This window comes from Mytilus edulis, chromosome 2 (assembly GCF_963676685.1).
Source record: "Mytilus edulis chromosome 2, xbMytEdul2.2, whole genome shotgun sequence".
NCBI classification, from domain to species: Eukaryota; Metazoa; Mollusca; class Bivalvia; order Mytilida; family Mytilidae; genus Mytilus; species Mytilus edulis.
In genome coordinates, this window is record NC_092345.1 from 81,636,109 (window position 1) to 81,663,185 (window position 27,077).

At 32.1% G+C, this 27,077-nt stretch overlaps 1 protein-coding gene across 1 annotated transcript in view; it reads left to right on the forward strand.

The window, feature by feature from the left end:
- LOC139513129 (macrophage mannose receptor 1-like) overlaps positions 1-27,077 on the forward strand; it is a 64,977-nt gene that overhangs the window by 9,788 nt on the left and 28,112 nt on the right. Inside the window, exons 5-24 of the mRNA XM_071301355.1 lie at positions 1,076-1,175; positions 2,024-2,150; positions 3,511-3,599; positions 4,780-4,895; positions 7,327-7,456; positions 7,824-7,906; positions 11,773-11,889; positions 12,832-12,939; positions 14,061-14,219; positions 14,346-14,437; positions 14,757-14,901; positions 15,131-15,169; positions 16,531-16,701; positions 17,783-17,899; positions 18,851-18,967; positions 20,661-20,708; positions 21,483-21,662; positions 23,937-24,118; positions 24,879-24,998; positions 26,157-26,293. Of these exons, the coding sequence (XP_071157456.1) occupies positions 1,076-1,175; positions 2,024-2,150; positions 3,511-3,599; positions 4,780-4,895; positions 7,327-7,456; positions 7,824-7,906; positions 11,773-11,889; positions 12,832-12,939; positions 14,061-14,219; positions 14,346-14,437; positions 14,757-14,901; positions 15,131-15,169; positions 16,531-16,701; positions 17,783-17,899; positions 18,851-18,967; positions 20,661-20,708; positions 21,483-21,662; positions 23,937-24,118; positions 24,879-24,998; positions 26,157-26,293 (2,377 nt within the window). The remainder of the gene's footprint in view (positions 1-1,075; positions 1,176-2,023; positions 2,151-3,510; positions 3,600-4,779; positions 4,896-7,326; positions 7,457-7,823; positions 7,907-11,772; positions 11,890-12,831; positions 12,940-14,060; positions 14,220-14,345; positions 14,438-14,756; positions 14,902-15,130; positions 15,170-16,530; positions 16,702-17,782; positions 17,900-18,850; positions 18,968-20,660; positions 20,709-21,482; positions 21,663-23,936; positions 24,119-24,878; positions 24,999-26,156; positions 26,294-27,077) is intronic.

Below are 27,077 nucleotides of genomic sequence, written 5' to 3' on the forward strand. Positions count from 1 at the left end.
TTTTGTATTTAGTTGTGTTGTCTTTTGGTCTTTTTCGTGTTTTTGGCCATGGCGATGTCAGTTTGTTTAAGATTTATGAGTGAGAATGTTTCTTTGATATTTTTTGCTTCTCTTTTATACCTGTAACAGGTACAATAACATTTTGGAAAATACAACTGTGAAAATAGAGTTATTTCATTTTTTTATACAAAGAAATTGGTATCATCGTGTAGATAGCTTGAGTAACACTTGGACCAGTTTATGTATGTAACAGGACGAATAAACTATATGTGTCGGAAACTTCTGCAAATAGTGTATGAATATATTTGATTTAATCAGAATTTAATTCGTGGTTATTCAAACTAATTTAAAGTTTATAATACATCTTTATGTTGGCAATTGAACACACACACAATATACAGTACTACATACGGTTAGAATTTAAGATGAGAATAAACGTACCCGTTACAAAAACCAAATCAACAAAAGTAATATAATAGGTCGATGTTGTATTTTTTGTTTAAAAGTGAATAACTGAATATTTGAGAATCATGATATAAAAGTGTTACTTGACCTGTTTAGCTGGACTCTACCCTAGATCTACAGGGCAATTCAGTACACAACAATATATTCTAGACTAGCATTGCTGGTGGTAATTTTTACAACCTTTGAAATTATTCTATACCAGTTAAGAGGTATTTTTTTTGGTAAACACGAACAATTACTTGTTTCTGTAATCTATCAATGCGCAGATGAAAAAAATATGGAAATTTTTCTTCGTCTTCTTAAGATAATATATCCATACTCTTGCTTTTTAGCCGAAACCTCCTAGTGAAAATGGTAACAGAAAGGTCAAATTATTGCACGATATATAGAAAATGATTCAATTTACTATTGAACAACATTATTAAAGGACTCCCTTTTTTATATGTTGTTCAAAAAGGGTTCTATGTTTTGATTTCCGTTTACACAACTTTGTTTTATGGAATTTAGCAGTTTATATGTGGACTTAAATGACTGCCCGTTTCGCTACTTATTGAAATAGTTGTTTTCTTACTGCAACTGTATGGTAATTCTTTTATGAATATTTTAACAGGAATTCCACTGACTTGCGAAGCCGATAGAAAATGGCAGTCGTTTAATAATTTCTGTTACAGAGTTTATGGTCAAAATGGCGCCACCTGGGATGGAGCCCAGTAAGTTTTAACGTTAAAGTATATATATATTTTTATTTCCAATGATTATTACTCTTACATTTTCTCAAAATGTTCTAGATTTAGGCCAGATACAATAAACGGAACAATCTGCAATTATATTTGAATTTTATGTAAATGTATTTTTTCAAAATTTAAATTTTCGATTAACAATTCCTTCTAATCAACTCATTCAAAAACAACCAACGAAATTATAAACTATTATTTAATGTTCAAATAAAGGCAACAGTAGTATACCGCTGTTCAAAACTCAAAAATCTATGGACAAAAAACAAAATCGGGGTAACAAACTAAAACTGAGGAAAACGCATTAGATATTAGAGGAGAACAACGACACAACATTAAAATGTACCACACACAGCAACGGACTAAGCATTAGACAAACTCAGATGAGAATAACCAATATAATATCAAAACCAAATACATGAATTTGGGATAGAAAAGTACAGTGACACGTCTTATAGTAATATGAATAATATGAATTCAAACTCAAATATAGGAGAAAACAAACGACACAACGGAAACACAACGTAAAAATGTTACACACACAGAAACGAACTATGATATAACAATGGCTATTTTCCTAACTTGGTACAGGACATTTTTAAAGAAAAAAATGGTGGTTTGAACCTGGTTTTGTGGCATACCAAACCTCGCACTTTGATGGCATTGTTAAATATAACATTAAAATGACAACATAATAATACAGGACTACAATACAAATAAATAGGAGAACGTATTAGGCAAAGAAACACATGAATAATAGATAACAAAAGGCATCAGGTTTAAAATTCAAAACAAAAGCAAATATTTTCATTCTTCCATTTTAGACAGCAGTGTGATCAACAAGGAGGGAACCTGTTTACCGTAGAAAGTTCTGCAGAAGAAACTGTAATACATGACTTCAGTGTAAATCTTCAGAAAGATTTTTGGATAGGGGTTAAGTCATATCCTCAGGTAAAATAAACCACGTTACAAATTTGTTTTTAGGGGGGAAATTGAATTACAAATTAGATATTTTATTATTCATTTTTGACAGTAAGATTACACAATTACAAGCATTGTATTATCCAAGACTTGCTAATTTATTCATATTAGCTCGATGCTGACTTAGTTCTAGTTTCACAGGAAGAAAGAAAAGAAGGTAACATTATTATTTAACAACGAGGATTCACTATAAACATATTTTCTTCCGAAATAATTGGAATTTGGTGACTATACTGAACTTAATATTAAGAATATCACAGATACAGTTTAATCTCACATCCTATGTTACATCTAGAAATTGACTCGATTAAGACAAAATATTTACAACAGAAAGTATTATTTAGCTCTCGAATTGTGTACTTTCCATTTCTTTGAAGCAATTTCAACAGCGCCTGCTTATTTTTCATTCTTTCTAAAAAATTACGAACGCCTTCACGAGTTTGTTTACCGTTATGGAATATCCCTGTTACCGATGACAAGGGTTATGTTTAAATTCCAATTGTAACCACAATACCGTCCTTTTATCATCGATTATACCATCAGCAAAAGGCTAATCAACGAATTTGCACTTTTAATGACTATCAGTCAGCCGATTGAAGCCCGCCTCCACTGCGGGATTTTCTTTCTGCGTTGAAGACCCATTGTGGCATTTGACTGCTTTCTGATCTTTGGTTAGGTTTTTGTCTAAATGCCACATTTGTAGTGCCTTATGAACCTGCTTGTCTCTTCGTCGTCTTAAGAGTTTTGCCATGACCATGATGACCTTGTCAGTTTCTCAGTTCCCCTAGCCTTATGCATTTTTAATCTTTCCTAGGTATCTTCCGCCTTGTTAAGATTTTCAGTTGAATATTGCACCGGATTCATGCTTAACTGAAGATGCTTAAACACAAATGACATCTATTTATACCAACCGATCTCTTGTTGCAACTTCTTAGTATTTCGGTAAAAATTTAAATTGAGAAAGGAAATGGGGAATGTGTCAAAGCGTCAACAACCCAACCATAAAGCAGACAACAGCCGAAGGCCACCTATGGGTCTTCAATGTAGCGAGAAACTCCCGCACCCGGAGGCGTCCTTCGGCTGGTCCCTTAAAAAATATGTATACTAGTTCAGTGATATTGGACGTCATACTAAACTCCGAGTTATACACAAGAAACTAAAATTAAAAATCATACAAGACTAACAAAGGAGGCTCCTGACTTGGGCAGGCGCAAAATTGCAGCGGGGTTAAACATGTTTATGAGATCTTACCGAAGTATATATCTCTTCCTTGTTGAATTTATCTAATTACCTTGATTACTGCTTAGAAACATGACAATTTGAATTTCAGGGGAATAGTTATACCTGGTTATTGGCAAAAGGCAATGAAACATTAACCCCAAGGTTAGCTTACTGGTCACCAACACCTGTTCTTCAAAGGTATGTAAATCAAAAGTGTGTGTCGTTACGGAAAGCCCGATTAAGTAATTATGATAGAAAGATTGCTGCCATATATAAAGAAAAATACTGTTTTAACCATCGTTTATATTTGTTATTATGCAAAGGTAATTTTCATAAAAATAAAATCAACGCTAATAAATTGTATTTGTTCGAAGGGCTTTACTGGATTTGATGATGTTTTTAGGGTACATTTTACAGCTCACAATCATTAATTATCTGGTTTAAATGCTTTGGTTATGATTTGTTGTTTACGCATGTAATCGACATCGATATTTGTACTGTACTGCAAGTGTAAACTATCTTCTTGAATATTAAAAAATCCTTATGATGTACATTTTATTTTACCGTTTTACATATCTCCATTAAATCGAATTTTCATTTAACGCTACAAGTACGGGGCGCCGAATGGGACTCTTGTGGTTTTGTACTCGAAATTCAATTTTGTACGGACAAAAGTGAGTTTTGTTCATCAAAAATGAGTTCAGTTTAACAAAATTTGTAGCATACTACAAATTTAAAATTTTGTCATACAAAATTATCATTCAGTGGACAAAAGTTACTTTTGTCATGACAGAATTCATTTTAGTAACACAGACTTTACTTTTGTTACCTTATTTGAAAATTGGGCACAAAAGTCAAAAGGACGTCTCTTGCCAAAACGAATCAATTTGTGATGTAAGAAGACACTTGTACATAGTTAAACTATTCTTCTTATTATATTTGACTACATTTTAGCTTCTCTCGAGCGCTTATAATTTCGTCATCTGTATAGAAATAAACAATAATATTGTAAAAACCTTAAGTAATAAACATGTATGGAGCTGTGATATTGTTAATTTGGATAAAGAATAAAAGACTCTTTGATAATAACCTCGTTTGCCAATAGTTATATACTTTTGATAACTATTGCAATAAATTCAGAGGGCATTTGTCCTTCCTCTAGATCTATTACGTGTATTTGTAGGCATCGAAAAACATCTCAAACCAAACATATTTTTTTTGTATACGAACTTCCTTATGTAGCCTTTCTCTCGAAACAATTTTGGTTATGGGATAAATACTTTCCAAAATCTGCTAAGTTCTTCTTCAATAATTCGATGTTGAACTTTAGGTTTGCATCATCTATCGGTTTGTTTTTATCATTATGTATACTTTACAGCTCTCAGTATAACAATACGTGTGTGTATGTAAAATATAGCACCGATTCATCTGATGTAGCTTGGACAACAGATACTTGTGCAACAAAAAGAAATTTCGTGTGCAAAAAAGCAGAAGGTCAGTATTTTGATTAATATTACACTCATACATTACACCCATTACAAGCATTTATCCGTGCACTTTATGTTCGGTTTGTTTATACTCTCTTTGATTTAAGAAGAGTGACTTTGAGATTTTATAAACATGCACCCCCTTCATCTATATAATCTACTATTTAACGTTTGTCAGTTCCATTCTTTTTTTTTTTTTTTTACAAAATTCTTATCAGCTCATCTTATGGATATAAATTTCCCTATAGTTCATTATATTTATGCAGGGAAGTACTATTTTTTTGTTGTTGTAAAAACTTACATTTTGGTACAAAGTTTTTGATGGGAATATTTAGTATGAATGGCATTGATTTTTACAAAAAGAAACAAAAATTCTGCTAATCAAAAAGCAGAAAATAAGTCATAAGCCTCCATATTTCAGACTACCTTGTCGTTTGTATTACTGCAATATGTAACCGTTTTTGCTCACATATAATAAATTGTATGAAAGGCTCACAGTTTTCTGTCACTAGAATATAAAAAAAAGAAGATGTGGTATATTTGCCAATGAGACAACTCCCCACAAGAGACAAACATGACACAAAAATTAACAACTATAGGTGCTTGTGTTTTACCTACATTTGAAGTAATGCAAAGCATCATAGTTTAGAAAAATTCTACATACAAATAAGTAACATTAGCAATCAATGCTGTTCCCATCTACAATTAAATTGGAAACACGTAATTTGCTAAAAAAAACCCAAAAAAAAACTCAGTTGATTTTATGTATACAGACCTCTGTTTCTGAACGCGATTTGTTTAAATCGCAATCAGTTCTTCTTCACGTACATGAGCACTTATACATCTAGGGCGTCACATTTTTCTTTTAGCGTTCCTATGGTGGTGTAGGTATGTTCAGACAAAAGCTTTTCATCAAAAATTTCAAATCATATCAGAACTTAGATTTTTAAAAACATACATTTTCGATTTACATTTCGAATTACAAAGGCAAATATTCAAGTGATGAATTCTCATTTCAAAATGTGTACTTAATTTTATAATGATAAACTGAAAAATAAATTGGACTTTTTTCAATTAACTTACCTGATCCACAGAACTAAGTCAGCTTTCTCCTCACTTGGAGTCCGTCGTCGTCTGTTGTCCATCATCATTTGTTTACTTCCATAAAATTCTTCTGCTTTAAAACTACTCAGTCAAATTCAACCAAACTTGACCTCAATTTTGATTAGTGTATTCAGTTTAGCGTTGACCCCGATTGCCATGCACCCAATATGGCCGACTTGGCTAACATAGAGCATAGAGGTGAAATACAATTGTTTTTTTTATTTTTTTCGAAACTGCTATAAATAGAAAAATTCCTACAGAATAATAAGTGTTCCAAATGTTGAAATCTGCTTACTGTCTAATTTCGTCAAATCTTTTACCAAAAAAAATATCTGCAAGGGAAGATCTACAAATACATCACAATGACTCCTGATGAAATTTATTGCCTTTTAATGACGATTTCTATTATATTTGCTTTTTTACCCTATATATCTGATAAACACAAACTATAGTAGATAGACAGAAACGTAAATAGGCAAACATGATCAGCATAATAAAATGTACAAATGAATAACATTGCCATATTCTTCTGTTATTTGAGTTATTGTCCTTAAAGAAATTCTTTTATCATTTTTTTATATTGCTTTTTGCCATATATCTGGAAAACTATAATGAATAGATTGAAACTTAAGTAACTGAAATAGATCAGAGGACATATCTTGAAATATGTAAACATTGTTGAAATCGTAATTTCAATTGGAGTTGTTATCCTTTAATGACGATTTTCCAATTTTATGGCATTTTTGCCTGATACATAAAACTATAACAGATAGATAGTCACTTTATATAGTAAAAATTATCAGCAAGGCTAGACCCTCGAACAAATTAACACAGTCGAATACGTCAGTCAATGTTTATAACTCCTTATCAAAAGACAAGATCTACAAAAGACTAAAATTTTGCCGAAACCATAAGTAGACTTTATAGAAGTGATTGCCCTTAAATAACAATTTGATCACCATTTGTTTTTTTTGTGTTTTGGGCAATAACAAAAAAAGATAGAGCGAAACTGTAATCAGAAAAAATGATCATCAATTCAAGATCAACGAAAATAGAGATGTTTGTCATCAATTCAATTTAGTCCACACTAGTGGATAGTGTCCATTGTTGAAGATGCACTTATACCTAGATGAGCGATTCAAGACTCTTTAGAGCCATTAGTTAAAAATAACCTGTTATAATAACCGGAGATTGGCGGTATACGTCAATAACATGCAAACACTAAAGATATCCTGAGGACTGAACACTAAAAGTCTTGGTTGTCCAGCGTCTAGAAAATGCATATATGGGCTTTTAAATATTCTTTAATCTATACCCTTTCATTATTTTATCAGGAACTTGTCAGCCAGGTTGGTTAGCTCACCAAAATAGATGTTACCAGTTCAACACACAATATACGTTGTCATGGCAACAGTCCGACCAATATTGTAAAACCCAAGGCGGAAGATTAGTAGAATCATATGGGTATTTAATGTTATGCAACAGTTGTTAATGCATCCCTTAATAATACCATGGAAGTAAAATGAAAGTCAATATTAAATACTTCAAAGATATCACACATAAATTCGTTAGCATTAAAATGCAATGAAATTTATTGCCAAGCATCAGAAGCATAACAATTGTTTATAAAATTCTTCGTTGAATTAAAAAAAATTACTTATTGAAATGATTTTATAAAGTACCGTAATAGTTTACATAATTTAATTTCCCCACTTGTCAATATTTAATTCAAAATTTTCATGTGTTACATGTCAATCACCAATACTGGATGAAATATCCAGCAGCCGTTATTTATATAGTTAATGCATGTTTCAACAATGTTTTGTTTCAGAAAAACTGCCACCAATTTTATCAATTCTTACTTATCTCAGTTTCAAGACGCTCGTATCGATTCATTCTGGATTGGTGCTACAGGTAAAAATTATTTTCTTCGTAAATCTTTTGTGAAGGATCGGAGAAAATTATGGTTCATGGCCGGTCATAGTAAAATTGCTTTCTGCTTTTCTATGCATTATTTTCCTGAATAAAACAAAATAATTTCAATGATTTGTTTGTCTGTTTTGGAATGTTTGTATATCTCAAAATATCTCTAAGCAAAGTCATCAGTTTGCGCTACAAAATAAGGAGCAATAAAGGCAATTGTAGTATACCGCTGTTTAAAAGTATCAAATTGTTTGAGAGAATACTGGTTACAAACTAAAACCGAGGGAAACACATAAACTATCAGAGGAAAACAACGAAACAACAGAACACTGAAAAATGCAACCAAAAATAAACGAAAATGAAACATACATAGAAATGAACTATTAAAGCAATATAACAAAATGCAATGGTCTTCAGGTGTCATACCACCAATTAAAAGTCCCTATCTGTTCAACCAAATTTTGCAATTTTCACAGCTTTCTAAACATTTTACCTTAAGTTTAACTTCATAGAAACTAGGTATATCCTGAATTGTACAGGTGTCACCTTTCTGCATGCCAATTTTCAACATACATTCAAAATCATATAAGAAAGCAGAGAGCTTCCGAAAGGAGGTACCACTAAAAATAACCCCTGGTTTTCTGGAAATCTTAAATAAGTATACTATGGAGCGCATTAATCCTCAATTTTTAATGCAAACTCATAGACAGGTAAATTTTAGCTCAAAATGGTCTTAATATATTTCTCTTTCAACAAAACTTTCATTTCTGCAAATTTGTTGGTTATTTTAGGTGAACAATGACATCAAATGCACTTTTTTTTGTCCGAGTAGGCCTACTTTCACATACGTTCTAAATTTGAGGGAGTAATTGGTGGTATGACACCTAAAGAGACAAAAAGTTGATTAGAAATCTTTTATTTTGCTTTATTCTTAATCCTTAGTCAATTTGTAGTTAAAAACAGCCTATCTGAGCATTATGCGACTTATAATAAAAATTTCACAGCTCAATTTACACTGACTGTAATGTATGACTTTGATAGAAAATACTTGAAATTTTCATTTTGGGCTACAGGAACATAAACTTTCAATATCAAGATCATTGTTTGCTGATTTTTTCTTGTTTGTTCTACTTCTTGAAAGACTTCCAGCAATTTTTGCAATGAATTTAGTCAAAAAATTCAAGGTATTGAAGTGTCAAGGAATATTGACCCCCCTTTTTTTCATCTGGTGTCAGTAAAGTACTACAAATTGATCAAAAGTGCAGTCATGGTCATTTAACTGTGTTTATTTACATCAGTTAATAAAATTTAAGATATAAAAATTTCATTTGGAATAATAAATGGTGCTTTTGTGAGTTTCTGCAGTGCTTACATTAGGCTATGCTATCTGCCAAGTACATAGTATGACGCAATGCTATAAGGAGTAAAAATCAAATAATTTCATTAAATCTGCATGACAAAATTTTTTTGGGGGTAGTAAACAACTTATGTTTCAATGTTTAACACCACAGAATAACTTTCTGTGCATTTATAACATTATTTAGGACATTTTTGATATAAAAGCATATTGTCAGGATGGGAAAAGCTAAAAATAGGACAAACTAAAGTTTTAGGCTCTAAATTTGCAATATGTGACATTTTGCCCCCAAAAAGATTGAAATGTGGCTACTATTATCTCAAATGATCAGTTAAGACAAAAAAAACAATTGTTTGCTGATTTTGATGTTTCACCGCATTTTGCTTAAAGGTGTCATACCACCAATTAAAAGTCCCTATCTGTTCAACCAAATTTTGCAATTTTCACAGCTTTCTAAACATTTTACCTTAAGTTTAACTTCATAGAAACTAGGTATATCCTGAATTGTACAGGTGTCACCTTTCTGCATGCCAATTTTCAACATACATTCAAAATCATATAAGAAAGCAGAGAGCTTCCGAAAGGAGGTACCACTAAAAATAACCCCTGGTTTTCTGGAAATCTTAAATTAGTATACTATGGAGCGCATTAATCCTCAATTTTTAATGCAAACTCATAGACAGGTAAATTTTGGCTCAAAATGGTCTTAATATATTTCTCTTTCAACAAAACTTTCATTTCTGCAAATTTGTTGGTTATTTTAGGTGAACAATGACGTCAAATGCACTTTTTTTTTGTCCGAGTAGGCCTACTTTCACATACGTTCTAAATTTGAGGGAGTAATTGGTGGTATGACACCTTCACGGTAATTTCTCCGAACTATTAGAGCAATATAACAAAATGTAATGGTCTTCACGGTAATTTCTCCGAACTATTAGAGCAATATAACAAAATGTAATGGTCTTCACGGTAATTTCTCCGAACTATTAGAGCAATATAACAAAATGGAATGATCTTCACGGTTATTTCTCCGAACTATTAGAGCAATATAACAAAATGGAATGGTCTTCACGGTAATTTCTCCGAACTATTAGAGCAATATAACAAAATGCAATGGTCTTCACGGTAATTTCTCCGAACTATTAGAGCAATATAACAAAATGTAATGGTCTTCACGGTAATTTCTCCGAACTATTAGAGCAATATAACAAAATGTAATGGTCTTTACGGTAATTTCTCCGAACTATTAGAGCAATATAACAAAATGTAATGGTCATCACGGTAATTTCTCCGAACTATTAGAGCAATATAACAAAATGCAATGGTCTTCACGGTAATTTCTCCGAACTATTATAGCAATATAACGAAATGTAATGGTCATCACGGTAATTTCTCCTCACTATTAGATCAATATAATGAAATGTAATGGTCTTCACCGTAATTTCTCGGAACTATTATAGCAATATAACGAAATGTAATGGTCTTTACGGTAATTTCTCCGAACTATTAGAGCAATATAACAAAATGCAATGGTCTTCACGGTAATTTCTCCGAACTATTATAGCAATATAACAAAATGCAATGGTCTTCACGGTAATTTCTTCGAACTATTAGAGCAATATAACAAAATGCAATGGTCTTCACGGTAATTTCTCCGAACTATTAGAGCAATATAACAAAATGGAATGATCTTCACGGTAATTTCTCCGAACTATTAGAGCAATATAACGAAATGTAATGGTCTTCACGGTAATTTCTCCGAACTATTAGAGCAATATAACAAAATGTAATGGTCTTCACGGTAATTTCTCCGAACTATTAGAGCAATATAACGAAATGTAATGGTCTTCACCTAATTTTTCCAGTATTTGTTTTCACTCAAGGGCATAAAATGCAAAAGTAAGAGTAATTTTATTTAAAAAAACTTATTTCATAATATTTCTACAATGATACAAATTGCAAAATTTTCATATTTTGAAAAAGTATGCGTCAAAAACCTTCCATACAATTTATTTTTTATTATTTTGATAAAAAAATACCACGTTTTTTGTATAGAATTTTGTATAAGTTAAAACGACATTTCTTCGAATTCAATTTCAATAGATACTTAAGAATTACATGGAATCGATCAATATCGAATGTTTGAGTCACTTGTGAACATTGATTAAAAATCAATTGCAGTCAAGTTAAAAACAAAATTCTTACAGCCCCAAAGAACACATATACTTATGTGTTTGAAAATTGCTATAATTTCTAGGTCACGGCATAATACTATCAATAAATGTAATTATGTACCTTCTAAATCGTCTCTTTCATTTCGTTTATAGTTGGAACACAACAGGATTTATTCTAGGAGAACTATTTTTATATAATTTTTAATGCTCTTCTCGATAACATGTATAAAAAAGATTAAAAAATGAAAAACATAAGTTGACATCATAAAATTACATAATCCCTGTCGAAATAGAATACAATACTTAAAATACAGTATATTTTACAGACAACAACACTAATAATTACACTTGGTCTTATGGACAACAGATTAAATATCAAAACTGGGCAGTTAATCCTCCTGCTAATACAGCAAACAGACAAGACTGTGTTTACATCAATACAGGTTAGTAACACTTCCACTAACGTACACTGTAGGCGAGGGGTTGTCACTTAATATCTATCATCATATGTAGAAAACATTTCTACGTAATTCATATGAAAATAGTTTTTTTTTAGTTTAAGACTGCACCAATTTCGATTCGATTTCAGTATTTTTCTGATTTTACTTTTCAATGATATGAAAAAAACTAACACCCAAGAAAAAAATATCTTGAAATGTTGTCCGCTGTCAAGAAAAAATCTCGAAACGATCATCGCCAGAAAACAGAAAAGTTTGTCTTCAAACAGATGATTCTGTTTTTTTTCACATTCTATTCCACTGTCTGGTCTATATTTCCCAGGAGCAACTCCAGTATTTTTTCGAGGTTTTGCTGTTTCTTTAAATGTTAATTTCTGAGTATCAATCTGAAACAAAAATGAAAAGTACACGTCTCAGTGTGAATAAATGATAAAAAATCATTTATTCACCATTATATATACTACACACATGCAAGTTTTTATCGGTGTAATGTATATTAGTAGTGTAAAACACAATGGAAAGACTAAACAGGACCATTGCTGTCACATATTAACCTCCGTTGGAATTCTTCTGATCGCTTCAAGTTTTTTTTAAAATTGTTTTGTATATTCAAAATGGCACATTATTACAGACAGGGATATGTTGTTATCGAACTAGTAAATTAACATGACAAAAAGAGTCACACATCTGTCGCTTTATCATTTCAAGCATAATTTAACAAAAGCTTTGGTGAATTCTGTTTTTTAACTATATAGTTATAGCGTTAGAAAATCAGACATTGTACAAAACTATATCGGTATTACTTTGAGCGAGATGTGTATTAGAATACTACATTACTATTATTTATCTTTTCGTATTTGTAATGGTGCTAGTGTTCTTTCTAACTGACTTGTTTCTTCGATATTTTTGTTATTTTTTACACTACAGATGATGTACTGGGGCAGTGGAGAACTACATCTAGCTGTGGTGTACCGAAACCGTTCATTTGTATTATTGGATTTGATCAACCCGTGCAAGCGGTAACAACACCAAAACGTGAGTACTTTTGAATCGTGGCTTTAATAAAAAATGGAAAACAACACGTTTTATAATTTATTGCGTCCGAAGCGCTTTTCTGGATTTTCCTTCATCAGGAACGCTCAAAGCCAAACATTTGAAATCCGAAGATGTATAAGTACCGAAAATCGTTAAAGCTTTATGTCAAAAATACCTAAAATAAATAGCCAAATTCATCTAAAGCCAACTTTGACTGAGGGAGTTGAAGCCTAAGTTGCATAATAATTTCAAAATTTATAAACAGACAATAAACTAATACAAGCGGTGACAACACCGAGGCGTGAGTACTTTTGTATCGTGGCTTTAATAAACTAATACAAGCGGTGACAACACCAAAATGTGTGTACTTTTGTATCGTGGCTTTGATAAACCAATACAAGCGGTGACAACACCAAAACGTGAGTACTTTTGTATCGTGGCTTTAATAAACTAATACAAGCGGTGACAACACCGAGGCGTGAGTACTTTTGTATCGTGGCTTTGATAAACTAATACAAGCGGTGACAACACCAAAACGTGAGTACTTTTGTATCGTTGCTTTGATAAACTAATACTAGCGTTGACAACACCAAAACGTGAGTACTTTTGTATCGTGGCTTTAATAAACTAATACAAGCGGTGACAACACCGAGGCGTGAGTACTTTTGTATCGTGGCTTTGATAAACTAATACAAGCGGTGACAACAACAAAACGTGAGTACTTTTGTATCGTTGCTTTGATAAACTAATACAAGCGGTGACAACACCAAAACGTGAGTACTTTTGTATCGTGGCTTTAATAAACTAATACAAGCGGTGAAAACACCAACACATAAGTACAATCATAATAGTAACAGCATTATTATGGTCAACTCGTTAAAGCTGTGACTTCACCAATTGCAACACATGAGTATATTTGTAATATTGAATTTGATTATACCGTACAAGGTGCGAGTATACCGACACGTGATTTCATTTATATTATTGAAAAAGAGTACAGTGTCGATCCAATGTTGAAAATATATTTTTTGTTTCGTTATGCATTTCGCTAACCTGATAATCTGCTTCAATATTTTGTCACATGATTTTGATTAATTTACATACTTTGCATTATATAACAGCTTCCTTGATATGTGATGACCACTGGACATTAAAAAGTGGGCGGTGCTTTCAGTTTAATGACACAAAGAAAACTTGGTTAGATGCTCGAGAGTCATGTCAGAGTCAAGGTGGTGATCTAGCTACTGTTGATACTAATACTATACACAGTTTTGTCATAGGTGAGTGGTTAGAAAATTAGAAAAAAAAAGAAAATGTGTGTTTATAAATGTGGAATACAGTCCCATTTGAATTATATCCTGTTTTGTAAGCTGCACGGATTAAGTGAGTTATGTAATATTTTGCAGGTAGTATCAACAGAAATGACAATGAGTATTGGATTGGTCTGAACGACAGAACACAAAATAGGAAATACATTTGGATACAATCTGGTTCACAGGTTTTTATATACTAACTTGTTTAATAAAATTGTGTGTCTTTTGCTTTCTTGAATTTTAAAAGCGTTCAAAACAGAACATTTTAACTTCCTTTTTACGTTTGCCTATTTAGATATAAGATATTTTTGTAAATTTCCTGAACAAAAAGACATTGAAAAAGACATCTGGGAGATGAAGACTGAACTGATCAAAATTCAAATATCGTCTCATTTACAGGATACTGTATGCCTTCAATAACGTGTTTCATTTTATTACTTTTTTAAAGAATATTTTAGGTGTTATTGGACTTATTAATATTTGTAAGATTACATCTATTGTCAGCTGTCTAGCTTTAACAAATGGTGTAAAAATGAACCGAATGATTATACTGGAACTGAAAGCTGTGTACAGTATTTCACCACAAACTTATGTTGGAATGACCGAAGCTGTTCTGCACAACTGAAATACATCTGCCAGAAAAGTCCACGTATGTAAAATTTTTAAATATTGTTGAGTTTGTTTAATTTATTTATTATTTTTTTTAATAGACCGTATTTTCACTGTAGAGAAACGGGAAGGTTCTGTTGTTTTGATAATTTAGTTTATCATACCCGTATCATTTCCTTTGGGATTGTCACTAATTGAAAGTGTTTTTAGATATATTTTCTAAAAATGAAAATCATTTCTTTTAACCACTTGTGTTCGTTTATTTTTAGGAAATATTCCACTTCGTCCCCCAGTAACTACAGCTGCAGGTATGACTACATATTACTTCAAACTGAAGTATAAATACCAATTAAAGTGCTGAACCGGTTGCAAATATTCTATATTTTTTCTGCAATATGAGCAGAAAACTATTAATTTTAAGTTGTTATCCAAATAATACCGTATTAATGTTGTTTTCTCGTCCAAAACGTAATGGGAGTATTTGCCATCTTTTTGCATTTGCTGTGTATTTTCTTTTGCAATATTACACGCTTCCTTAAATCTACAATATCAATAATAGTCTTTTATGAAGAAGTTTTAATTTTCTTTAATTTCATTGAAATATGAAAATAAATGACAATATCCATATTTTGATTGCTTGGTGTTTTCTTTTGCGTTGATAGTTTCTTTTACCTGCGTGCGATGATAGTTACTGTTCGCTGTTTGTCTTTTGCCTGTATCCGTTGGTGGTAACACTGAAAAGAGATGGATAACATAAAATATATTTTCAAATTTCGAGTATGCATCAAGATCAAATATGACGATCGCATTTAGTATGAAACTGTAACTAAGGACATTCATAGTATAAACTATATTCTTGTATTTGAAACAAACACCATTTAGAAAGATCTACGTTGGAGGTAAAGATGGAACACTAATGTTAGCAGGCTATTTACAGATTATATTCAAACAGTATACAATAAATACTTAAAACTTATTTGTATGGTAAAAAAACGAATTTAAAATCTACAAACGTGCTTATTATACAGATTTTTTTCAAATATTTAGTTACAATTTGCATAAATCATTGTCCATAAAACCCTTATGGCATGTGCACTTTTTGTGCTGACCTGAATTATCATTGATATTGTTATATTTATAAATTAACTGTTTACAAAATTTAGAATTTTTTGAAATACTAAGGCTGCTCTACCTCAAGCATAGATTACCTAAGCTGTATTTGGCAACACTTTTAGGAATTTTTGATCTCAATGCTCTTTAACTTCGTACTCCATTTGGCTTTTTTTTTTTTTTTTTTTTATTTTTTTTTATTTTTTTTTTTTTTGGATTCGAGCGTCACTGATCAGTCTTTTGCAGACGAAACGCGCGTCTGGCGTATATATAAAATTTAGTCCTGATATCTATGATGAGTTTATTGGTATCAATAATATGAGTATGCATGGTTGACATATAAAATCTGTAAAAACTCATATTATTGATACCAAAATGCCATAAAGGTTATAAACTAGCCAGTGCTTTATATATTTCTTATATATTTCATCGCACATCAGCGAAAATACCATCGATGAAAACCATTACACTTCAACATTACCATCGCACTTCAGCGTCCCCATCCGACCTCCGAGTCACACTTATATAGATATATTCATTATATAATTTATTATCACAGCGCTTATAAGTGCAAAATGTGGTCCCGGTTGGCAAGAAAGACCTCAATCACAATACTGCTATAGTTTCCAAGGTGATTTACTATCATGGCAAGATGCCAGACAAGTTTGTCAGAAGATGGGTGGTGATCTAGCTAGCGTACATGACAGAGCAGAGCAAGTATATATTCAGAGTATGTAGTTGATTGTTAATGTTAATGTTTCCATATTATGCAGATGCAATCAGTTAATTTTCTCCAAAAGATGCTTGTATGAAAAATCCTAAATAAAAGCAACAGTAGTATACCGCTGTTCAAAAGTCATAAATCGATTGAGAAAAAAAACCAGATCCGGGTTACAAACTAAAACTGAGGGAAACACATCAGATATAAGAGGGAAACAACTACACAACAAAAACACTAAAGTGCAACAAAAAACTAAACGATAATGCGAACACACAGAAACGAACTATAAGACATAAATTGCCATTTTCCTGACTTTGTACCGGACATTTTAAAATAAATGGTAAGTTGAACCTGGTTTTGTGGCTAACCAAACCTCCTGCATATGGCAATGTTAAATATAACACAAAAAATGACAGCATTACACTACAAGACTATAATACAAATAAATGGAACAACATTGATAATTAATCTTGAAGTCTTCGCAGAAAGAACACACCAGAATAAAACGTTCGATCTTAAAAGACCACAACAAAACCTATATTTTTCGCGATAGGCATAATTTCTTTCAATTTTCCTGATTGCCTAACAGTGACATTGATAAATCTTGTAAGACTTCTGAATGCACTTAAAATAACAATGGTTATTATTAACTAAAATATATCTTGTGAAATTTTAAAATATAACTGTTTTGTCACAAATCGTCATAACATTAATCATTAAATCAAAGTTCAACTTTTCGTTAATAAAATATTTCAGCAAAAACATTTAATTTCTAGACCCAAATGCAAGGGCTTCACATATACATTGTAGTTGTAAAAGCTCTTGTCATTTATTATTATGTGAATAAATACGACTGATTTATTCTTTATTGAAAATATGAAGACGGTATCTCAATAAATGTTGCAATAACATTTATGAAACTATCAATTGTATGACGATGATAATAATACTAAATGGAGAATATTTGTAAAGTGTTTACTTCATATTTTGTAAAGCTTGGTAAACGTCAGAATTATCCTGTGTAATTTATTTTTTTAAAATTTAGTGAACTTTGTTCACGGTGCCTTATCAGCGATTTCATAATTTGCAGCACAATTATCATCATCATTTTCAATGTGGATGTGGCTCGGAGGTACAGACAGATCAAGAGAAGGAGGGTGGTCATGGTCTGATGGGACACCATTTCAGTTCTTGAACTGGGCAGGAGGTAACATTACTATTAAGATCAAAAATGAAAAGTAGGTGTCACTTTCGAGTTAAGTACTTTACCGAAAAAGGTCTTCAATTTTGTGGGTCTTTGTGACGTCATTAACCAGATAGAGATCTCGAGGATTGCCTGTATCCCTGTTCATAATAAAAAGTGATATTTGTTCCGTAAGTACTTACTCACTATTCCCTAATGATAGCTGTGTTGAATATCAAAAATAAGATCTTAATTTGCGGAATAATTCGTGCAATATAGCATTTTCATTTTTTCATTCTATCGCTGAACTAAGGAAGGGAAGTAATGACGCCCCTAAACGCACGATTGATGTTCACTAAGTCTAAAGTTCTTGACGCAAGTGCAACGAACTCGAAAGTTGTCTTAGGTTCATTATTCAAACAATTAAAGGCGCAGGTAAAACAATACCTGGAAATGAATACAGTAGCTATTTCATAAATTAAAAAAAAATAAAACTAAACAACCTAACTATAGAAAATGATTGATTTCTGTTCTTTTTTAAATAGTTGTATATTGCTGACAAAAAGATGTTTTGAATATGGTAAAACATCGAAATAGAAAAGCGATGGCAATCACTTCCTCCTTCCGTCCGACACAGAAATATTCGACTCTTTTCTCGTCGAAAAAAAGGATTTTAAATTTGACCAGATAAATTACAATGATGAATTGTAACATGTGTGTACTTTTCCGATTCTTTCAGATAAATACTTCCTGTTAGTTGATAATTTTGATTTCTCAGTATGTCGAATGAACTGAAAAAAATTGTGACGATTTTTTTTTCAATTTAGCCGTACAGAATGAATTATATTTTGCCAGCAGCTCAACATTGATGACATTTTTTGACTTTTTTTCCTAATTTCCAATACTTTTTGTTAGTTACAAGAGGATATATTATTAACAAAGCAATGCGTGCATTATTGTTAATACTTTTTTTAGGCGAGCCCAATGGTAATAAAAGAGAGAACTGTATACAGATATATACAACTCTAAGAGACCAACAGTGGAATGATGGACCTTGCAATGGCAGACAAGGTTTTATTTGTAAAAAAAGTTGTAAGTATAGGTTATACTTGTCAAAAGGATGTAGTCAGAGTAATTGAAGTTATTTCTGGCAACAACCTTAAAGTTTTATACAAAATTATTTTAACATTACAGCAGATAGGAGGTTACACGACATTGTACAAATAATTATTATAGAAGTTCGTGAACATGTTACAAAATATACAATTATGTACCACAATATATCTACTTTATGATCCGTCAGACAGTCATGTGAAAAATCGTATTTAATACAATTACATTTCATAATGATAGTACAGTTTGACTTGAAATCTTCATACACTTATATTATAAAACACTGGCAAATGTTCTGTCTAACAATATCAACATATTTGCATATTGTATGATGATTATTTTTTTTAATTATTGTTAAATGGATTCAAGTTGATATGCCAAATTTCTTGTGTTATTTTATTTTCAACGTCAGTCTGCAAGACTCCTTTTAATCAATTGTCAAGAAAGAATAAAAAATAAAGGCAACAGAATATTCCGCTGTTCATAACTTATAAATCGATAGAAAAAAAAACAAATCCAGGTCACAAACTAAAACTGAAGGAAACGCATGAAATACAAGAGGAGAACAACGACACAACATTAAAATGTAACGCACATAGATACGAACTAAGCATAAGACAAAATCCGATGAGAATAACACATATAATATCAAAACTAAAGACATGAAAAGTACCGTGACACGTCTTATAATAATGTGAATTCACACTCAAATATAAGAGGAAACAAACGACATACAAGAAACACAACGTTAAAATGTAACACACACAGAAACGAACTATAATATAACAATGGCCATATTCCTGACTTGGTACAGGATATTTTTTAAAGAAAAAAATGGTGGGTTGAACCTGGTTTTGTGGCACGCCAAACCTCCCGCTTTAATGGCCATGTTAAATATAACACTAAAATGACAACACAACATTACAAGACTAGAAGGCATGTCTGAGATTAAAATCCACATGGTTCGAAAATACAAACAGAATTGATTTGCATTTTAATATTCTTTTGTCATGGTTAGAAAATACATAAAAATACGACGTTACAAACTCAATTTCTATTTTATTTTCTTGTACGTATCTATAATGAAACAATCTAATCTATTTTTAGAAACTTACCTGTGATAATATAAACGTCAAAAAATACGTCAATTTCTGTGTGACACGCACTTTATACTTCGTTTGTGGTGTACTGTAAATTAACTATAGGTGTCGGTTCGTATTCATGTTGTATTGTACTATTTTATTTATCTAAATAACGTAATGTTTTCATTTTAGTAGGATTTATACCATTGCCATATAAGCGGGAGGTTTGGCTAAACATGAAACAAGATTCAACCCACCATTTTCCCCTTAAAACGTCCTGTACCAAGTCAAGAATATGGCATTTTTTATCAAATAGTCCGTTTCTTTGTGTGTTGGTGAATGTTTTTGATGCAGTTTAGTGTTTTTGTGGTTCCGTTATCTTCTTCTGATAGTTCATGTGTTTCCCTCGGTTTTAGTTAGTAGCCCGGATTTGTTTTCGCTTAAACTATTGACTATTGAACAGCGGTATACTACTGTTGCCTTTTCTGTAATGTAATGAGAGAAGAGAATTTAATACTGTTCTCCGAATTCTCAAATGTAGAACAAAACGGAAATGGCTTCCTCACTAATATGTATCATACATGTTGTAGATGGAACAATAACTACAATACCACCTCGTGCAACACCTCAAGTTCCAGGTATTTAGAACTGTTTAAGTGATATAATTTAGTAAACTGAACAGACAAAGAAAAGCAAACTAGTATAATGACAAACTTTAAAGTGTCCATAAGATGTTACAAATAAAATAAAAGATGAATGAAATATATGCGATGTAAAAATTAGTTTAATTATCTTTTACCAAAACGATGCGTATCAAATGTTTACCTCTACGCAACAATATTTTTAAAGTACTGGAAATATAATTAAAAGATATTCATTTTTTTGTTATTAATCTTTATTATCTCAAAAATGAATTAGTAAATTACATATACATTAATGGCAAGACGGTCTCTAGTGTTGCTTCAATAAATTCATTCTGATACTTATCGATAATCGTTGCCTACATGTATGTGATGTACAACACTTTTAACCATATTCATGGACTCCATGTCTTAAGAAAACTTCAAACTAAAACTGTGGCTCACATATGATTTAATGAAACAGTATGATAAGAAGACATTTATCTCATGGATAATCAGTATACCTGTAACTTATATAGTAAGGCGATAAATTCAATATAACTGCAAATAAGTCGTTGATATACACAATACCGTACTTGGCACCACATAACCTCCTTTAAAAACATAATTTATCCTATACTATGAACAGTTTTTGAAATTCTTTTTCATCTTGACAATTAGTAGATAATTTCTAGCATTGAATTGTAAAGCACATATCATTTAGTAAGTCAAAAAAAAATATTACTTACATTTTCTTAATTTTACTGTTTGAGTTTACTTTCTATTTTTCAGCTGGACAGTTTCTTGGGTGTCCTAGTTTCTGGAAGAAACATGGCACCTCTTGCTGGTTATTTGTTCAAAAGATGGTTGCTGCAGATGTTGCCAGAAAAACTTGTCAGCAATATGGTGGATACCTCGCAACGGTTAACAGTCAAGACGAACAGAACTTCATGAATGCTAATATACCAAAACGTGTGTTTTTCTTATTTTTTTTTAAATATATAAATATTTTGCACTTGTTTATCATGGGTGATAGAAATAAAAATGCAGAACAAAAAAGTCACCGCTGTCCAGTATATACATATCATATATGATATTTATTACTATAAGCATTGACATATTTGTAACAGTTTTATGCCCCACCTACGACAGCAGAGGGGCATTATTTTTTCTGTATATGAGTTCATTCGTTCGTTCGTTCTTCCGTTCGTCAGTCCAACTTAGGTTTTTGGTCAAGGTAGATTTTGATGAAGTTGAAGTCCAATCAACTTGACATTTAGTACACATGTTCACTAGGATAGGATCGTTCTAATTTTAATATCAAATTACAGTTGTAACCCAAATTTCACGGTCCAATGACCAAAAATATAGTGTGAATGGGACATACGTGGACTAGGGACACATTCTTGTTTTTCTTAGCATAAGTCATTCCTTTCTTCCCCGTTTAACTGTTTACTTTTTGTTATGCAGGGGACTTAAGTATCTTACTCTATGGTATTGGTTTTCGTCGATGTTGAGGGACGTTAAGTGACTTATAAGTACTTTCATCAACGTTAGTGGGTTTCTGGGGAAAAGTTAATTCCTTGGCGTTCATAATAATACTGATGACTAAGACACAAATTTCTGGAACAATTTTCAATACTTACGCTCAAAACTGAATACAAAAAGACAAAATATTTAAAATGTACGAAAGCATGATAAATAACAGATTCAAAGAGAATAGCTAAAAGAGGGACGAAAGATACCAAAGGGACAGTCAAACTCATAAATCTAAAACAAACTGACAACGCCATGGCTAAAAATGAAAAAGACAAACAGAAAAACAATAGTACACATGACACAACATAGAAAACTAAAGAATAAACAACACGAACCACACCATAAACTAGGGGTGATCTCAGGTTCTCCGGAAGGTTAAGCAGATCCTGCTCCACATGTGGCACCCGTCGTGTTGCTTATGTGATTACAAATCCGGTAAATAGTCTAATTCGGTAGGTCACATTCATGAAAGGGAAGGGAATTGTAGTTACGACGTAAGGAACATATCCGATATCATTTGTGAAACGGTTATTCCATAACGGTCAACCAACTCGTGATGGCTTCCGTAAAATTTACGAAGGGATGATTTCAACTTCACCATTTGGAACTCTTGGTTTAATAGCTTCCTTGTGAGCAGTAACCCTCTATCAATAAAATCATGATAGGAAATGCAAGCACGGGAATATCGTATCAATTGGGAGATATATACCCCGTATGCAAGTGCTGCTGGAATGTTGCTACTTAGAAATGGAAAGTTCACAATTGGAAAGCTGAAATCATCTCTTTTGTCGTAAAGTTTTGTTTCCAACCGACCCTCATTGTCAATTTCTAGATGTAAGTCAAGATATGAAGCCGACTTAACTGTATCTGTAGTATCCTTTATCTCCAATTCGATGGGATAGATGCGTTCCACATAGTCACCAAATTTTGAATTGTTTAGTGAAAGAACGTCATCTATATAGCGGAAAGTAGAGTTAAATGATATTGCTAACTTCTTATCTTTCTTCCTAAGAAGTTCCTGCATGAAGTCAGCCTCATAATAATAAAGAAACAAGTCGGCAAGTAGAGGGGCACAGTTTGTTCCCATTGGAATGCCGACAGTCTGTTGAAAAACACGTCCTCCGAACGTTACAAATATGTTGTCAATCAAGAAATCAAGCATCTTGATAATATCGGTTTCAGAGAATTTTTTGTTTGAATCAGAGTGATTCTTTACAAAGCATTTTTAAAACATGTAATGTCAAGTTTGTCTTAGGAGGCTACACTTTTATTGTGATAATACAACATATCTACATAATTCATCAACTAAAAATAAAATGTATCATTTGGACGGAAGGTACCATCCCGAATCATCAATAGAGCTGACAACATGAAACATTTTTTACTTTTAAATATGTTGTTTTCAGTTTTGCATTGATCTGAAAATATATCCATAAATTGAAGAAATGACTTTTGTAATTTTTTAATATATGAATATCTCAAATTTACTTAAAACATAAAAATATGAGGTTGTGATTTTAATCACCTATTCATAAATCGTGGGTGATTTTCCATTTTTAATACTTAAAAATTTTTTATCGAATGGGTATTGCATCAAATGTTGAAAGTGAAATCAAAGAAAAAAGAATGACTGTACTTACAACCAAAAATTATAAAAACATAAAACAACATCGATGACTGCATTTGTAATTTGTTTTTGAATTGTAGCAATGAAAGCAACAACAGGAATATTTAATGGTGGGGCTGTATGGATTGGTCTCAGTGATCGGATAACAGAAAGCTATTTCGTATGGGATGATGGTAGACCTGTTGCTTTTACGAACTGGGGACCAGATGAACCAAACAACTGGCAAAACAGGGACGAAGACTGTGTTGCAGTTTGGTTACTGGTAATGTAGACAAAAAAATCCTACGTTATGGTCTGTTTTGATGGTCTTGTGGTAAAGCATGCTTTCCGCAAGTGCGAGAAGTCATAGGCTCGACCCCGGTTGGGTATGCCAAAGTGAACATTCGGAGAAAGAGCAAAGAGTAGTTGGTGCTGGACGAAATACTGTCTCGTCATCTGCTAGGATGACATGTTTTACTGTAACTGTGTGAACTTGTGCGTTAAAATCCGGATAAACGGATCGATTCAGTACATGACAGTGTTGGTCTCATATATCATTAACATGAACGTGTTCTGATATGCATGGGATATTTTCAAGTGGACGTTATACAACAAAATATTAGTATCACCATCGTCCTCGTCATCGTCGTCGTCGTCGTTGTCATCGTCATCATCAACATCACCATTGTCCGATTTTCTTGTAAAAAGTCAGTGATAAAATTCTGATTTTGGTTGAATTCATATTTTAATGCGAGAAAGGGAAGGATTGCATTTGAACTATCTGACAGGTCTTGAAGTCAAGGGTTCTTATTTGAATGTTTTTTTTTATAAGGTATGATAGGTAATAGAAAAGGTAGATCAAACACTTCGTTGCAGAAAAACGTGATATAGTTGTATGAACCGATGTAGTTTTCCTTGTTTGGAATTAATTTCAAATGATTTGCTGCAACAACACAAAAACATAGTATGATCATGTAGAGTCAGATAAAGGGTTGCATTAATTGATTAGTTTTTGTTTATATATAAAAGCAAAACTGTTTCAGGACGGTAGCTGGTTTGATATAACATGCAATACACCACTCCCTGGGTATGTTTGCAGAAAAAGTGCACAAGTTGTGGCGTCAACAGGAGTCGATCCACTTCTGAAAGGTTGCACAAAGCCAGTAAGTTAACTTATATGTATGAAAAAATGAGAATAGTTATCAAAGGTACCCGGATTATAATTTAGTACGCCAGACGCGCGTTTCGTCTACATAAGACTCATCAGTGACGCTCATATCAAAATATTTATTAAGCCAAACAAGTAAAAAGTTGAAGAGCATTGAGGATCCAAAATTCAAAAAGGTTGTGCTGAATACGGCTTAGGTAATCTATGCCTGGGATAACAAAATCCTTAGTTTTTCGAAAAATTCTAAGTTTTGTAAACAGGAAATTTGTAAAAATCTATTTGGGTTTGTTGAAAAATCACACTTCAAACTTGTTTTTTTTCAACCTACGACAAATATTTTTTTCAAGCTACGACAAAATTCTTCTACTTTCATTCCCCCATTGTTGGCGGTTATAGTCCCGTGATCCAAGCGATTTAGATTATTAGAATGTAGTGATGTGCTCATGAGTTTATTTAGTGTTTACGAAGTATTGCATAGTCTACACAGTAACGGAAGCTAATTTGTAAAGGTCGAATGTATCTACAATGAAAGTGCATCTTAAATCTGAAAAAGGAATTTGGACAGGTTGATGGAACATACCTTATATATACGTGTTTCTCGTTTCTCGTTTTGTTTATATAGATTAGACCGTTGGTTTTCCAGTTCGAATGGTTTTATACTAGTAATTTTGGGGCCCTTTATAGCTTGTTGTTCGGTGTGAACCAAGGCTCCGTGTTGAAAGCCGTACTTTAACCTATAATGGTTTACTTTTTTAAATTGTTATTTGGATGGAGAGTTGTTTCATTGGCACTCACACCACATCTGCCTTTATCTATCTACTTGAATATAAAATCTCATCTCCGATAGTGCTGGACCATCAGAGAAATGTCATCAAACAGTATTAACAAAATTATTACGGAGTTTGTTGGGTTTTTAAAAAAAAAAAAAAAAACTATTTGACAAAGAAACTTGTTTTGCCTGCGTGGTTTAATGGCATTTTCGCAGAGTTTGTCATTAACATAATTTCATAAATCTGTATTTCTCAGTTTTTATTATGAACATAAATAATCCATATATTATGCAAGTTTCTACAAATAAAACCCTAACATCTAAAAGATAAGGAAGTTATTTTAAAAACAAGTTGTCATAAATATAAGGTGCATAATATTTCAGTATAGAGGTATTGGTTATGGAGCATCATGTTATGCCTTGCGTGATGCTTTATCAGGCGCTACACCAGTTAGTTGGCAACTAGCACAATCAGCATGCCAAACGAAATTTGGTGGACAACTCGCAACTGTTAATGACAGGTGAATATTTGAATCATTGCATTTATATTATAATTTTTTGACAACCCACCATAACAAAGAGTACATCAAACAAGTATATAAAAAAACAACTTGCCAATGTTATTGAAAAGTGTTTCAAGAGTTCTTATCAAAACTATTTATAAAGTAAAATCACAAAAATACTGAACTCCGATGAAATTTCAAAACGAAAAGTCCCTAATAAAATGGCATAATCAAAAGTTCAAACACATCAAACGAATAGTTAACAGCTGTCATAATCCTGCCTTGGTACCGGCATTTTCTTATGTAAAAATGGTGGATTAAACCTGGTTTTATAGCTAGTGTGACTGTCGCATCAAATTTGAGAGTAAATTAATTGACTGTATATTGATAAAAGGTAAAATCACAAAAATACTGAACTACGTGGAAAATTCAAAACGGAAAGTCAATGACCAAATTGCAAAATCAAAAGCTGAAACACACCAAACGAATGGATAACAACTGTCATATTCCTGATGAAGATAATATTATGTTAAGGTTAACAATTGCACAAATTAAACGTTTTATAAGTAGTGTTGTCAAATCGTACACTTTTGCCTAACCGGTTACTCGGATAATCGTTCGACCGATTAACCGGTTAACCAGTAGTTTAAGTTGATATTTGAAAGCCTTATCTATAGGGAAAACGGTAGTATTACATTTTCCAAGCATTAGGTTGGCCTTTTGTGTACCCAAGACAGGTGAAGGAAGTCAACTTAGGAGCGCTGTGATTGGATGTAAGGGTACAATATATATTTTTTATTTA